The sequence below is a fragment of the Gadus macrocephalus genome, chromosome 1 (genome assembly GCF_031168955.1).
Source record: "Gadus macrocephalus chromosome 1, ASM3116895v1".
Lineage (NCBI taxonomy): Eukaryota > Metazoa > Chordata > Actinopteri > Gadiformes > Gadidae > Gadus > Gadus macrocephalus.
Window position 1 is genome coordinate 6,663,650 of NC_082382.1, and position 12,902 is coordinate 6,676,551.

The window sequence follows — 12,902 nt, forward strand, 5'->3', positions numbered from 1 at the left end:
CGGGTTACGAGTTGTTTGGAACGCACCATACGATATAGTGCTACCTAGTAGTTCTGCGCATTCTTTTGCCGACAATATTCATCCGTGTTGTATACCGCCTTCTAAACAGCTCTGAGGTTCGGACGCTCTTACGTGTTTTTGCGTAAACCTTCCCTTCTTCCGAACCTCCGAGCTGCTTTGAAGGCGGCATGATAGTAGGTAGCAGAGTGGCAGAACACCGCGGCTGCGTTGCCGTGACGTCACGGCCTCGCAGCGGCGGCCAGTCCTCCTCCGATGCTGATGAGACAAGGAGGCTCCATGATGCTCTCAGCCGCCGGGATCGTCCTCGCCTTCTCCTGGTTTCTCCCTGGATATGCTCTCTATTTCCACATAGGAGAAACAGAGAAGAAATGCTTCATCGAAGAGATCCCCGACGAGACTATGGTCATTGGTAAGGGATTTGTGTTGTTTGCTGACACTAGCAGCTAGCTAGGCACAAGCAGGTTCCATCAATAGACAGGCCTGCCTCAGTGCCTAGTGGTCCATTGTGTACCGCCCATATCACGCATCATGTCGTGCAGGTGCAATACATGGGTTTTACTTTTGGGTTTGCGCTGTGACTCCCAACATGACTCCGTTTTAATGTAACCTGGACGATGGCGACATTGATTTACACATTGTATCTACTCATTGAAGAAGGGTTTTGGACTGCAACATTTGGTTAGTAGGCTAATTAGGGTCTAACTTTTACAGATCTAACCAAATAGTATCATATTATTTATAAATTCCTCACTTTTCTCTTAAGTCAACTAAATTGTCTTGCTTGAGTCCGACGTTATATGGTCTCACATGCGAGTGTTCCTTTATTTGGTTGTCAGGGAAGTACAGAACCCAGCTGTGGGACAAGCAAGCCAACTCCTTCCTACCAGCCACCCCGGGACTAGGAATGCATGTGAAGATTAAGGATCCAGATACCAAGGTAAGAAGCAAGCAGAAAACATTGCCCATGAAGAAATTATTTTAAACTTTATTATTAAAAAAGAAATCAAGAAAAGTATTAAAGTATTAAGAAAGACGTTATTTTCTTCTAGATTATTCTTTCCCGTCAGTATGGGTCTGAGGGAAGGTTTACCTTCACATCCCACACTCCTGGAGAGCACCAAATCTGTCTGCACTCTAACTCAACCAAAATGGCCCTGTTTGCAGGTGGAAAACTGGTAATATCCACAGCCTCAAAACCTGTTTTCTTTGCACATGGTCTCTATAGCTCCCTCAAAGCCTTTACAATTATATGATCATCATCGTACTTAACTTTACTTCACTCGTTGTGTTTGCAAAATTACGGATGTTGTTAATACATAGTCGTTTGTCTATGAGCATACAAGGCATACACCATTTGGCAGGTCATTTCATACCTATCAATCACAAAAACAAGTTAATTTTCTTTTCAGCATACACTCTGATAACACTAACATTTCCTTGCAATATCTTTCAGGAACAAGTAATTGCAAAGACTTGAAACACTGACTTTAATCGGTTGTGTTTCAGAGAGTGCATTTGGACATTCAGGTGGGAGAACATACTAACAATTACCCCGAGATTGCCGCTAAAGACAAACTCACTGAATTACAACTGAGAGTTCGACAACTTCTAGATCAAGTTGAACAAATTCAGAAGGAGCAAAACTATCAGCGGGTACGTAAGATCCTTTTTCTAAAAGCCAATCGGCCATCTTTCTGTCATCCGCCTCCTGGCGTCACCGTCTGTGTGTCTGTCTGTGCTCTGCTGACCACAGTATCGAGAGGAGCGCTTCCGCATGACCAGCGAGAGCACCAACCAGCGAGTCCTCTGGTGGTCTATCGCCCAGACGCTCATCCTCATCGTCACCGGCATCTGGCAGATGAAGCACCTGAAGAGCTTCTTCGAGGCCAAGAAGCTGGTCTGACTTCAGGTTCTCAGCAGGCGTCACAACGTGGCTTGAAGAGCTTCCAGAGACTTCTCTGACCAAAGTGGGGAGAGTTACTCACCACACGGGGCAGAAAACACCGTGCAAACAGAGGGAGGTCCCGCCATAACAAGAGCACAGATAGACATTAAGAAGACCGGAGCATTTCAAACTATTATCAGTTAACCAAGGCGTCGTTGTTGTTTATTTATTTAGTGTATCATTATGCATTTTTACATTGATTTGCTTCAATAGTTTCCTCTTTTGCGTCTGACCCACCATTTTACTTCTCCTGTAAAAAAATGTTAAAATGTTAATAAAATATCATTATCATATCATCAGTCATGATCATGCAGGAATGAAGAAAATCTGTTTGGCTATTATGGACAATAAATAGGGGCATCTTCTAGTAGGGAAACACATAGTCATTTTTCTTATGTTTATATAATAATCCAATCTCTATTCCATTAAATTTAAAAAAGCTTAAATTGTGTCCTGTTTTAGGTTGCCTTATTCTAAACAATTGTTGCCTATTGTTTAGTTTCTAGGTAGAATCTGAAACCAGATGGCTCTATAGATACTGTTTGTGATACTAGTAAACCGAAACCAAATTAAATTTGTAAATAATGGGTCGAAGGTTTATACGTCAAAGGTATTATTTTCTTCTTGAAGGGGGGGAACAAGCCTCTGGATTTATCAGTGTCAGAGCATCAGTTATGATCTATGCACTACATTGGTAACATCAATCTAATGGTTCAGTAATGAAGGTTTTTATCTTATTTATGAGGCAAAGCATTTGTAAATGCATTGCATTTTTATAACTGCATTTGTGATCTGAAGTATGGAATGCCCTTTCTGATTCTCAAATTGAATTTAATATTGCATTTTGGCACGCAAATAGCTCACACTCTTTAATCATGACTATGCTGTCTTACATAACTGAATATAATCATGCATTTAATAAAGATCTGTTTTGCGAATGGGTTATCTTTTTGTTCCATATTGTCATATAGATCAAGATAAGTTAAATGACATGTGGGTCTCAAGCCCCACGGCATATGCTTGGGAAGAAAAGCACTAAAGATAAATGACCAACAAATGGCATATGTATATCCATGCCCTTTTGCCAGCATCCCCATTGCATACATGGTTATGGGCTGGGATACTCTGTAGAAATCAGTACCTACTGTATACGACATTAGTTCTTGATATTGCTTAGTTCTTGCATACCTTACTTTTCATCGATCTAATTATCACCCAGATACTCTCTCACTGGATTATACACCAGAACACCAACCATGCAGAAACTGGAAACACCATTTCTGCATCAGGTTTATTATTGTAAATTTGGATATCAAGAATAAAATTTCACCACGCACACACAACATACAAAACAATATAATTGACCCACAATGCCATCTGTCCTTATAAAGGGATAATTATTTTATTTAACCAAGTTTCTTTCTTCTGTAGCACAAAAAAGTACATCTTACAGAGTGGCGCTCCAGACCTCAAGGGGAGGGGGTTAATGTACACAGTCAAGCACAATTCAGCACTGTCACATCGGAGGGTTGAAGAAATTAGTAGAAAACATTTCATCCTTAAAGCACATATTAAACTTTTTACATGATACATCATTTGTTAAACTCAATGTTTTCAGTCATATGGCAAATCAGAAGTTAAGTCACCTGCCTTGTAGCCAGTATTTCTGCTGTCATGGTGTCTACCAGTAAGTAAGAACACCTGTTTTTAAATTTATTTTAGTGCCTCGTATAAGAGATTACCGATTTCAAAAAAGATGTAAAAAATCAGCAAGATTTCTTATGCATCATTCTAGGTGGTCAATAGAACAAAAGTACACACAAATAATTCAAAATGATGGCACAAATACACTTTGAGATGACTTAATGTGTTCCAAACTTGGCTTTGCAGATTAAAATATCTTGCTCCTCTTCTCAGTTCAGTGTATGTGCATGTGAAGAGGGTTATCTCTTTAAAGGGAGGTAGGAGGAAGACCTAATGGTTGGTTCTTTCAGTGTTCAGACACGGTGAGGTGCTCCATCTTCTTGGCCGCCTCCTCAGTCAGGACCTTTGACCTCTTCTCTGGACTCGGGCTGGGGGTGTTGGCCGCGCTGTTGGGGTAATCCCTGTTGCCGAAGATTAAGCTTCCCACCCGCACGTTAGTTGCGCCCACCTCAATCTTCATCACAGAAAAATAAAATGGTATATTTAGTCGTGGGACAATGTGAAAGACCAAAGAACACTAGGATAGCTAGAAACGTTGTAGTGTATTGCAGTCCTCCGTTTGGAGTACTTTGTTCAACCCCTTTACCGTATGAATAAAAAGGGGAGACCAAAGTACTCCAAACTAAGGATTGCAATTTTTTGGGTTGCAACTCAGAGTGGGTATTAACATACCATCATATGTATGTATGATGGTATGTAATGGTCTGTAATGACCCGGTCCTCACACTCAAAGAGGTCGCATCTGTTAACCACACTCCTGTCTCTCACTCATGTAGTTATTATAAGAATAGGTATAAGTATAGTTAGTTTAAAACCCTCTACACAGATGCAACCCGAGTCACACACATGATATCATATATAGTACGCTACATTTGAAATATGATTGCTGCTCACCGCATGTTCGAAATCATTTGACATTCCCATACTGAGCTCTACATCCTCCATAGGCAGGTTCAGATTGTCACACACCTTCTTCCTTTGACTCAGCAGCATCTATTTACAGAAAATAATTGAGATTTAGAGGTACAGGTATTGAATACTATTTCATACCGGATTGTGATGCTTTTGGATGAGGTAATAAATATCCGCAATACATAGCGATCACATACCAGAAGCCCTAAAATTAAAGTTAGTTCTGACCACATCGGCAGTCCAGTGATCATATTCATACAGGCTACGGGTTAGGATTGTATTATCAATGAAAGGTGGCTATTGATTAATTGTAATATGCAATTTTATAATCAAAGTTCAGCCAAATGTGATCAATCACCTGAAAGTCTGGGTTTTGGGCTTGACTGAGATCAAAGCCAGAGCGGCCAATAGTCATGAGTCCAGAGAAGTGCAATGCAGTGCACTGGGACACTATGTGTTTCACCGTGTTGACCGTTTCCTCTGGCGGTAGCCCATGTTTACCTGGAAAACAAAGGCAATACTGGCATTAGGATTAGGTCAAGTTATTAAAGTGGTTTTTTTGATGACCATATCATGGGTTTTAGAGATGAAGCATTAGGATAGAGGTGGTAACAAAATAAAGTAGTAAGACTGACTCTGCTCTCCACTGGTGTTGATCTGCAGCATAATCCTTAACCTCTGTGAGCTGGCGGCTCTGAGACGCTGCCAGGAGCTGTTCACCTTGTCTGCCAGCTTGGCAGAGTCCACCGTCTCCACCATGAACAGATGGGGAACCCCTGGTGGATGTCAATCATACAATTTTGGAATACATTTCTTTACTTCACTGCCACAGCACCTTATTGTGTCGAGGAAAGCCCATATATACCTGGGCAGGGCTTAGTTTGTGTCTGCTCACCTAAAAGTTTGTTGACATTGTTCTTCTGTAAATGGCCAATAAAATGCCACTCGATTTCTGGACAAGATTCTAAAATCTGTTGCAGGGGAAAGAGAAGTCCTGTTTAGAGTCCTTTTTTATAGTCAAGGTGATTAAAAGCCATAGGCCTTTGATAATATTTATATACAAACCTCTGTATTTGAAGCTTTATCCACAAGTTCATTGACCTGGCATGGAGTCAAATGGCTTCTATTAGTGTTTAATCAAGAATTTGTTTGATAACTACAGGGAAGACAGGTACAGTATGATATGACATGATTTAGATTCGAACCATTTGTTGATGTATCTGGCAGTGACTGCGACTAAAAGTGTTCAATGCTCACATAGTTTTCTCCAAAGTTACGTTGACCTTGTTTGTAAGCTTCTATCACCATCTCGGGGGGCTTCGTCTTGCTGACAGCCACCAGGCGGGGTGGCAAGGCTGGCAACGCCTGATGAAGAACACATGGACATCAGGAGATGTAAAACCGAGCATGGGTGCCAGGATGAGAAGACATCACACCATGCAGTGTGCCAGCTGACATAATTTGGCACTTGGAGGTAAGTGAGTCACTGCCGTTAAAAGGTCGATCGTGACTTAGGAAGAAGCTACAGATGTAAAGGTTACACGGACGGATCAGCACGTTGACCTGTGTGGATTTGATTTCAAAGCAAGCTATTGTTTACTTTTGGTTCGGGTGAAAGGGGGGGGGGGGGTAATTAGACCTCGAAAAAACATAATTTTTAATCCTACATCCAGCAAGTTTAAGAAGTGAATTTCCAACTTAATTTGACCAAATATGTATAACGATTCGTACAAACACGAGCTTCCGAAACACAAATTCCATACGCCAACCCATTGAGTTAAAGCGTTAACCTACAACACGATGAGTGACGTGCAAACGCTGAGGGACTACTCCTTCCAAAGGTGGCTCAGCCTTACATAACCAGTCGTGCTCCCCCAGCACTGCTCACCTCAACACCCAAACACTCAATCCCTTCTACATACAATGATCCGTCCTAAGCATACCTTTGACCGCCGTGCCACCGCCTGATTCACCCGGTCCATCGCCGATTGGAGCGCCTTGCCTATCTCCTCCGACATGCCTACTCTCCACATACCGTCCAACACACCGAGGAGTGTGCGTAACAGGCATCCAGGCTGTGACGTCAGCAAACTTTCAAAGTAAGAGTCTCTCCCACAGAAAGACGTGCCTGGAGTCCGTTAGCGCCCTCTGACGCATGTTAATACTATTGCACTGATTCCAGATCCCACGGGTTGGATTTGAGAAATGTGGTGATAGGCATCAAATAATCGGGCCACACTAAACCACGCTTCCCTTCCTAGCTCAAAATACCATTACCTTTATTCATTATAATTATATAGATAGTTATTGGTCTCCCAAGACAGTTATAATACCCAATGAATAAAAACAGCCTGTTGATATGGCATGTACAAGTCATCAACAATACAAGACTAAATAGTGAGGCTTTACATAAGGTCTCCTTTAGAACCAATGAAGAGATTTCTTAGAAGAGGTCCATCTAAAAAAGATAATTATGATTCGCTATTGCATTCCAGTAAATCAAATCCATTAAAGATTCAACAAATACAGAAACATTTTTATTAGCAAGATAACAAAATCACAAGTATTTCAAAGAATATTGACCAAAAATAAAATAAAAAATTGGGATGAGGGGAATGGTTCTCTTCTCCCGGTGTTCTCATACTCGCTCCAACGCCTCCACCATAATGATACTGTTTCCTCTGATCACCTGCGGAAACAACAGCCAGTCAATCCTAAAGCAGAAGCTACATCAAACTTGCTTTGTAATCCAAGAAGAGCCTGGACCAAAATTACCAGAAGAGCACGCACTGTTTTTTCTCCCATAAAGTTACTTTCATTTGACCTTTGTTACATATATATCCAAACACATTCAGCCCTCCTGCCAAGCATACAGGATAAAACAATATTCCTCAAATAGAATAATTCCTAAATAAACCGCGAAAGTGTTGAAAGGCAGACTCTGGTGAATGATTCTAATGGTAATAGTTTCATTTTGTAATCCTGTCCTGATACTGACCACCATGCCGATGCCGTTCTGCAGGCCCCCTGGACCCATCTCCAGGCAGTCATCCATCACCAGGTTCATGAAGGGGTCGAACCCGCGCAGGATGCCTTGGACATGTCTGCCTCCGTTCATCTTCACTGTAAGACGCAGGAGTACAAAGTGTGAAGGCTATCCACATTCAAAACTTGCCTGTCCCAAAATATTGAATCCAATATAACACGTTACTCAAAATCCTGCATCTCACAATTTTTTTTGCCACTTAAAATGTCCCAATTTTCAAATTTTATATGAATTAAGCCAAGTCTCAAAAGTTCAACTTACTTGTGTTTAATTCTAGGCATGTGCCAATTTGAGATCAAATCATATACTGATCGTTATATTATAATTGAAGGGATGATCGACATTTCTATTTTATAATAGATTTTGAATAGCGTACAACCTCCCTTAAACATATTACTAGTAAACTATATACTATAACTATTACTAGTAAGACGCGTTTAACCGATAATAATGTCCCGCTTGGCCAAATGTGCGCATGCGCCGAAACACAAATAAAGATGCAGCGCAATATGAAAAATAGAGGTGAACGCCTGACCCTACTGTATGCTGAGGGGGTAGAGTATTGATTATAATATTGATAAAACAATTAATCTGCCTGAATCTTATATTCCCAGATCTTAGAGATTTGTTAGGACGGTCAGGAATCCTGCTACTGCTCAGGAATCACATCTACGTTCAGGATATTGTACTCACATGAAAGCTTCTTGTCCATGAACCTAAGACGAATAAAACACATTTTAGGAATGCGAAACTCAATATTAGACAATGTTTTATCCATGTTTGTTCCAGGCCAGGTGGGTTAGCAGTAGCTTCATTAGCTAGCTCCATTCATCTCTGTAACAAAGTGATCACAACCAAGGTACACACTCCAATCCACACAGTTCACTACTCAAAATTGAAATACTTACTTCTTCAGCTCTGGTGGGTGCGCTTTGCTCATTTTGACCTTTGTTTATGAGTTAAGACAGACACTAGTTTCGTCCGCTCTTCGTTTTAAGAGTCGTGGGAGGCTTGCGGATATGAGAGGCGCACTTCCGCCAGGGTTGCCAGATTGGGCGGGAAATGCGGCCCAATCTGGCAACGCTGCCTTCCCATCCCCCATCAAATTAGAACGGCGCTTCACCACAGCGCCCCCGCTGGACTGGAGCAGAGCGATGGATATAACAGTTCTGAACAGGTGTAGAAAGTAGAACTATGTTAAAGCAGCGCTGCACCACAGCGCCACCGGCTGGTCCGGGGGGGGAAACATGAGGGCTTTTATTCACTAATTCACCATGAACGTGTATCATTGTGTGTATGGCACATTATAACCCCATTACAGGCCGGAATGTTCGTTATTTTTGCGTTTTTCAGTCCTTTGGCCAGAGCTCAGAAGTGTTAACATCATGGTTAACACAGCTCTGGAGAACCGGAACCTGTTCTAGGGTTAGCCTTCCTTGTTTTTGAGGGCTCCCTACTAATAAAATGATAAATCGATTTCCCTATATAAAAAAATAAAAAAAAGAACATTATTCAGTTCAGTTTAACTTTATTGTCCCAAAAAGGGAAACTTGTCTTGCAGTCAGGTACACATAAAAAACACAATATACACAAGGACAGTGTATATAATATTTTGAAGCAAGCACAACCATTTACAAAAGGTTTTAATCCCTTCGATAGGTTTTGTAGAATGTAAAAACAACCAATGCCAATACTGGTAATTCCAAAACAATAACCAATTAACTGGAGGCCTGTGACTAACAATTTTCATGGTGAGTACCAAGACACCATATCTAGGTTCAACAGACAGGATTTAATTACCCATCTGCGAGGATCATGTAAGGCAGGGGTCTCAAACTCAACCTACATGGGGGCCGCTGGAGGTAGAGTCTGGGTCAGGCTGGGCCCCATCAAGTATTCCACAAAGAAAAGGAGCACAACTTACCCGACCTAAGTTAATGATCGGGCTATAATTAGATCACGTTGGCTATGTCATCGCTGACAGGGGTGATAACCGGGACATTTTAGCGTCCTTTGGTTTTTGTCGGGACTCAAGATACGCAACTCAAAATTGGGACTGTCCCGGCAAAACCGGGACATCTGGTCACTCTATCACAAGTCATAAAGAAGCGTGGCAAGCCACTGTGCGTTTGACAACAACGCACGGGCCGCACTAACACTAAACTTTGATGTCAAGTAGGGGGCGACAAGATATCATCCCGCAGGCCTCAATTGGCCCCCGGGCTGTGAGTTTGAGACCACTGATGTATGGGAATGTAAATTGTAAAAATAAAAAGAATACGGTTCACAAAATGTTAATTTGGTGGAATTTAAATGAGAATTGCAAACAATTGGAGTCAGAGTTCAATTATATCTAATGACATGCGTTTACCATGACAGATCCACCAAAAGTAAAATACTACTTCCATTACCTTAAGGTAAGACATTTTATTAACAAAACGCTCAAATTCAAAAATATGACTCATGCAATAATTATTACATGGGAAATTTAGAGTCTAATCAAATCCATTGGAAAATCAAAGCATTACAAATACTTTGTCAAATGTTTTATGATTTTCATTCAGAGAGTGGAACAAACCTGCCTGACTTACCATTAAATTGTTAAACACAGACTATTTAGGCATTGGCATCTATTGATAATACATTCAACCAATCAGCGTGATACTAACAGTGGACTGACTATTCAGGTACTGAATGAGGAATTGTTTCAGCTTTTGTGGCTTCTTAAATTCTGAAACCTAAGTCAACATGGCTCGCTAAAGTGACAATGACAGTCTATTAATCTCTGTTTTTGTTGCTATGGAAACCAAAAGCCTCAGCAATATTGTCCTCCTCCACCCTGACCCGTAGGTGATCCTGGCAGTGTTTCAGAAAGGTGTCCAACGCTGGGAAGGTCTGCTGACAGGGAACACAATGGTAAAGCCTACGTTTCTTAGAACCTAACCCTTTAGAGGTGTCCATCTCCTGAAGGCAAACACTGCACTGTCTCCAGTGTGCAGTTGACTGATGAAGCTCTGCGTGGTTTCTGAGCTCTGACTGAAGGGAAAAAACCTTGGCACACGAGGGACACGGGAAGTCACTCTCCACTTCCTCTTCTACCTTACATCCATTCCTTGAGCTCCTCAGAGCCGTCTCCTCATCCAATGTCTCAGTTTTCCTTCCAGATTTTCCTTTAGTCAAAAGTGCATGGTGGAGATTTTTTGGTTGCCTTTCAGTGTATTTGGATTGTCTGGCATTGGCCTCGGCAGAGCGGCCCTGCTTGGGGATTGCGGTGACATCCGAGGCCGAGTGCTGTTTGGAATGGGCCCTAAGAGACAGATGATGCAGGAAGACTCTACCGCAGACCTGACATGGATACGTCTCCTGCTTCCGACGTTTGGGAATGACCGGAATTCTCTCGCTCCTTGGGGCCGTCTCCCTGCTGTGCATCTCCTTCCTGTGCAAGTACAGCATGGCTGTACTCTTGAAGACCATTTCACAAGAGCGGCAACCCAGCAGCTTTGGCAACTTACTGGCACGGCACCTTACCCTTTGTTGTTCAGACGCCAATAGCTCTGCTGCGTGGCATTTCCGCATATGGCAATGAAGTCCAGCACCTGTGCGGGAAGTTCTAGGACAGAATAAACATTGGGCAATGGAGACAGTTGGAGGGGTGCTTGCCCCATCCCCAGCCAATACGAATGGTTCACTACGACCAGCCTGCTGATGCTTGAGAAAAGCCCGACTCTCCGCTGGATGGCATGTCCGCACATGGCAATGAATTCCAGCTCCTGAGCGTGCTTTTCTAGGACAGAATAAACATTGGACAAATGTGCGATTTACTGGAGGCTCTGAACTATCAGACTGGCTCGAGCCAGCCTCAGAAGCCGATTGGGGTGAGTCGGCGGGAGGGGTGCTGGCACCATCCCCAGCCAATAGAGATGGTTCACCACAAACAGCCTGCTGATGCTGGAGAAGAGCCTGCTTCTGGCTGAAGCCTCTGCCGCACGAGGCACAAGCGTACGGGACACTGTCAATAAAGCCAGGTTGGTGGCCAGGCGACTTGTCCTGGAGACCGTCGGGATCAGAGGCTCCGTCCGCACGAGCCAAACCCAGTTCATCAGGAGAAGTAGCACACATGTGGTGCTGTAATGATGATAGAAGGGAGAACTCATTCCCACAGGACACACATTTGTGAGGCTTGGGTAACGCATGTTTGGACTCTTGATGTAGCGAATGTTCTGTCATGTTAGGGGATTCCTGGTCACATTCTGGACCACCGAAGGAGTGGCATGCAAGGGGCTGCTTTCGAGAGTGACTGTCTGGTTTTGGTTCCACGTGTGCTACCAGTTTGGCCAGCCGGGACAGGGTGCCTGTGGTAGGCCGGCAGCGGTGTAAAGACTCTGGTGCTCTTGTAGGGTTCCAACGGCAAGGGACTCCATCCATGCTCCTTTACAGACCTAGAAATACATGAAAACAAGGTTAAATTGTTCATCACACCATGATGCACCGTCAGAGTCATTACACACAGAAATTTGACACATGTAACTCAGATAACATTTTCCTCCATTAAGCTAGTGACATTGTTGTTTCTTTGTCTTTACAGCGCAATAGTGCTGAATGATTAAAATGTATCTAGATTCAAGTAAACTCAACTTTATTTGTACAACCCTAATCACAAGTCTAGTCTCAAAGCGTTTAACAGGCCGTATATTTATGATTGATGAGGATAAAACGAAACGAAGACATCTTGAAAAGGATCGCAGAGTGGGGTATCCCTCCTTCCAGAAAGGATCAGGTGTGCAATTGGGGCCATACTTGACATACATACAGGCAAAACATTTTAAATCAGTGATCGGGTGCTGGCCGGTTAACCTTAAAGAGAGGTGCATCCAGTCGCAGTCGCTGCAACACACTGGAACAGACTAATGAAAGCTCTCCACTATGTGGTGGTGAGAGAGCTGCCTGAGGGGCGTCACACTGCTCCATGGAAGTCAACATGTCTGCTAACTTTAGCCTGCTGTTAGCATCAGGAGACAGACGCTTAGTCTCTCTCGATCCACAACATACCTCGGCACTACGACCGCTCAGACAGAAGGTGTCCCGACGAGGTGAGCTCAAAAGAGACTCCGCTCCACTTTGAGTTTCATCTCGACCATCTACTTTGACAAGGACCGCAAAGCGAAACTATGATTGAACTAAAGTTTGTGTACTGTTCACGATGATGAAGACGTGAGATTACTTCCGACGACGTCATCAGCCTGAGACCTCGCTACGTCGTTTATACCTTCTGAC

At 42.9% G+C, this 12,902-nt stretch overlaps 4 protein-coding genes across 5 annotated transcripts; 1 reads left to right on the forward strand and 3 right to left on the reverse strand.

The window, feature by feature from the left end:
- Positions 1–88: 88 nt before the first annotated feature.
- Positions 89–2,904, forward strand: tmed4 (transmembrane p24 trafficking protein 4). Its single transcript, XM_060056290.1, has 5 exons — positions 89–430; positions 858–958; positions 1,071–1,196; positions 1,528–1,674; positions 1,775–2,904. The coding sequence occupies exons 1-5, from the start codon at positions 274–276 to the stop codon at positions 1,922–1,924; spliced, it is 681 nt and encodes a 226-aa protein (XP_059912273.1). The 5' UTR covers positions 89–273; the 3' UTR covers positions 1,925–2,904.
- A 440-nt stretch (positions 2,905–3,344) lies between these two features.
- On the reverse strand, positions 3,345–6,685 carry plpbp (pyridoxal phosphate binding protein). The gene is made up of 8 exons (XM_060056183.1): positions 6,526–6,685; positions 5,840–5,947; positions 5,648–5,683; positions 5,478–5,553; positions 5,218–5,358; positions 4,941–5,083; positions 4,565–4,663; positions 3,345–4,124 (listed from the first exon to the last, which is right to left on the reverse strand). The coding sequence occupies exons 1-8, from the start codon at positions 6,613–6,615 to the stop codon at positions 3,957–3,959; spliced, it is 861 nt and encodes a 286-aa protein (XP_059912166.1). The 5' UTR covers positions 6,616–6,685; the 3' UTR covers positions 3,345–3,956.
- Positions 6,686–7,090: 405 nt separating this feature from the next.
- Positions 7,091–8,755, reverse strand: snrpg (small nuclear ribonucleoprotein polypeptide G). The gene is made up of 4 exons (XM_060056446.1): positions 8,537–8,755; positions 8,322–8,344; positions 7,581–7,705; positions 7,091–7,271 (listed from the first exon to the last, which is right to left on the reverse strand). Exons 1-4 carry the CDS (start codon positions 8,566–8,568, stop codon positions 7,221–7,223), a joined length of 231 nt encoding a protein of 76 aa, XP_059912429.1. The 5' UTR covers positions 8,569–8,755; the 3' UTR covers positions 7,091–7,220.
- A 1,280-nt stretch (positions 8,756–10,035) lies between these two features.
- On the reverse strand, positions 10,036–12,861 carry si:ch211-148l7.4 (uncharacterized protein LOC563603 homolog). Of its 2 annotated transcripts, none has more exons than XM_060055671.1 (2): positions 12,678–12,861; positions 10,036–12,067 (listed from the first exon to the last, which is right to left on the reverse strand). In XM_060055671.1, the coding sequence occupies exon 2, from the start codon at positions 12,051–12,053 to the stop codon at positions 10,407–10,409; it is 1,647 nt and encodes a 548-aa protein (XP_059911654.1). In that variant the 5' UTR covers positions 12,054–12,067; positions 12,678–12,861; the 3' UTR covers positions 10,036–10,406. The 2 variants fall into 2 exon arrangements, with proteins under 2 accessions (XP_059911654.1, XP_059911664.1); XM_060055681.1 differs by lacking the exon at positions 12,678–12,861 and adding an exon at positions 12,483–12,634.
- Positions 12,862–12,902: the final 41 nt, after the last annotated feature.

What these genes read in the sequence shown, in the direction of transcription:
- tmed4 (XM_060056290.1), top strand. Translation starts at nt 274, where the DNA reads ATGCTGATGAGACAAGGAGGCTCCATGATGCTCTCAGCCGCCGGGATC. An exon ending in CGACGAGACTATGGTCATTG is followed by an intron (nt 431 to 857) that starts GTAAGGGATTTG and finishes TTTGGTTGTCAG; the next exon opens with GGAAGTACAGAACCCAGCTG. An exon ending in TGTTTGCAGGTGGAAAACTG is followed by an intron (nt 1,197 to 1,527) that starts GTAATATCCACA and finishes GTTGTGTTTCAG; the next exon opens with AGAGTGCATTTGGACATTCA.
- snrpg (XM_060056446.1), bottom strand. Translation starts at nt 8,568, where the DNA reads ATGAGCAAAGCGCACCCACCAGAGCTGAAGAA. An exon ending in CACCCACCAGAGCTGAAGAA is followed by an intron (nt 8,345 to 8,536) that starts GTAAGTATTTCA and finishes TATTCGTCTTAG; the next exon opens with GTTCATGGACAAGAAGCTTT. An exon ending in CATGGACAAGAAGCTTTCAT is followed by an intron (nt 7,706 to 8,321) that starts GTGAGTACAATA and finishes TGCGTCTTACAG; the next exon opens with TGAAGATGAACGGAGGCAGA.
- si:ch211-148l7.4 (XM_060055671.1), bottom strand. Translation starts at nt 12,053, where the DNA reads ATGGATGGAGTCCCTTGCCGTTGGAACCCTACAAGAGCACCAGAGTCT.
- plpbp (XM_060056183.1), bottom strand. Translation starts at nt 6,615, where the DNA reads ATGTGGAGAGTAGGCATGTCGGAGGAGATAGGCAAGGCGCTCCAATCG. An exon ending in ATAAAGCTTCAAATACAGAG is followed by an intron (nt 5,554 to 5,647) that starts GTTTGTATATAA and finishes CCCCTGCAACAG; the next exon opens with ATTTTAGAATCTTGTCCAGA. An exon ending in CCCAAAACCCAGACTTTCAG is followed by an intron (nt 4,664 to 4,940) that starts GTGATTGATCAC and finishes TTCTGTAAATAG; the next exon opens with ATGCTGCTGAGTCAAAGGAA.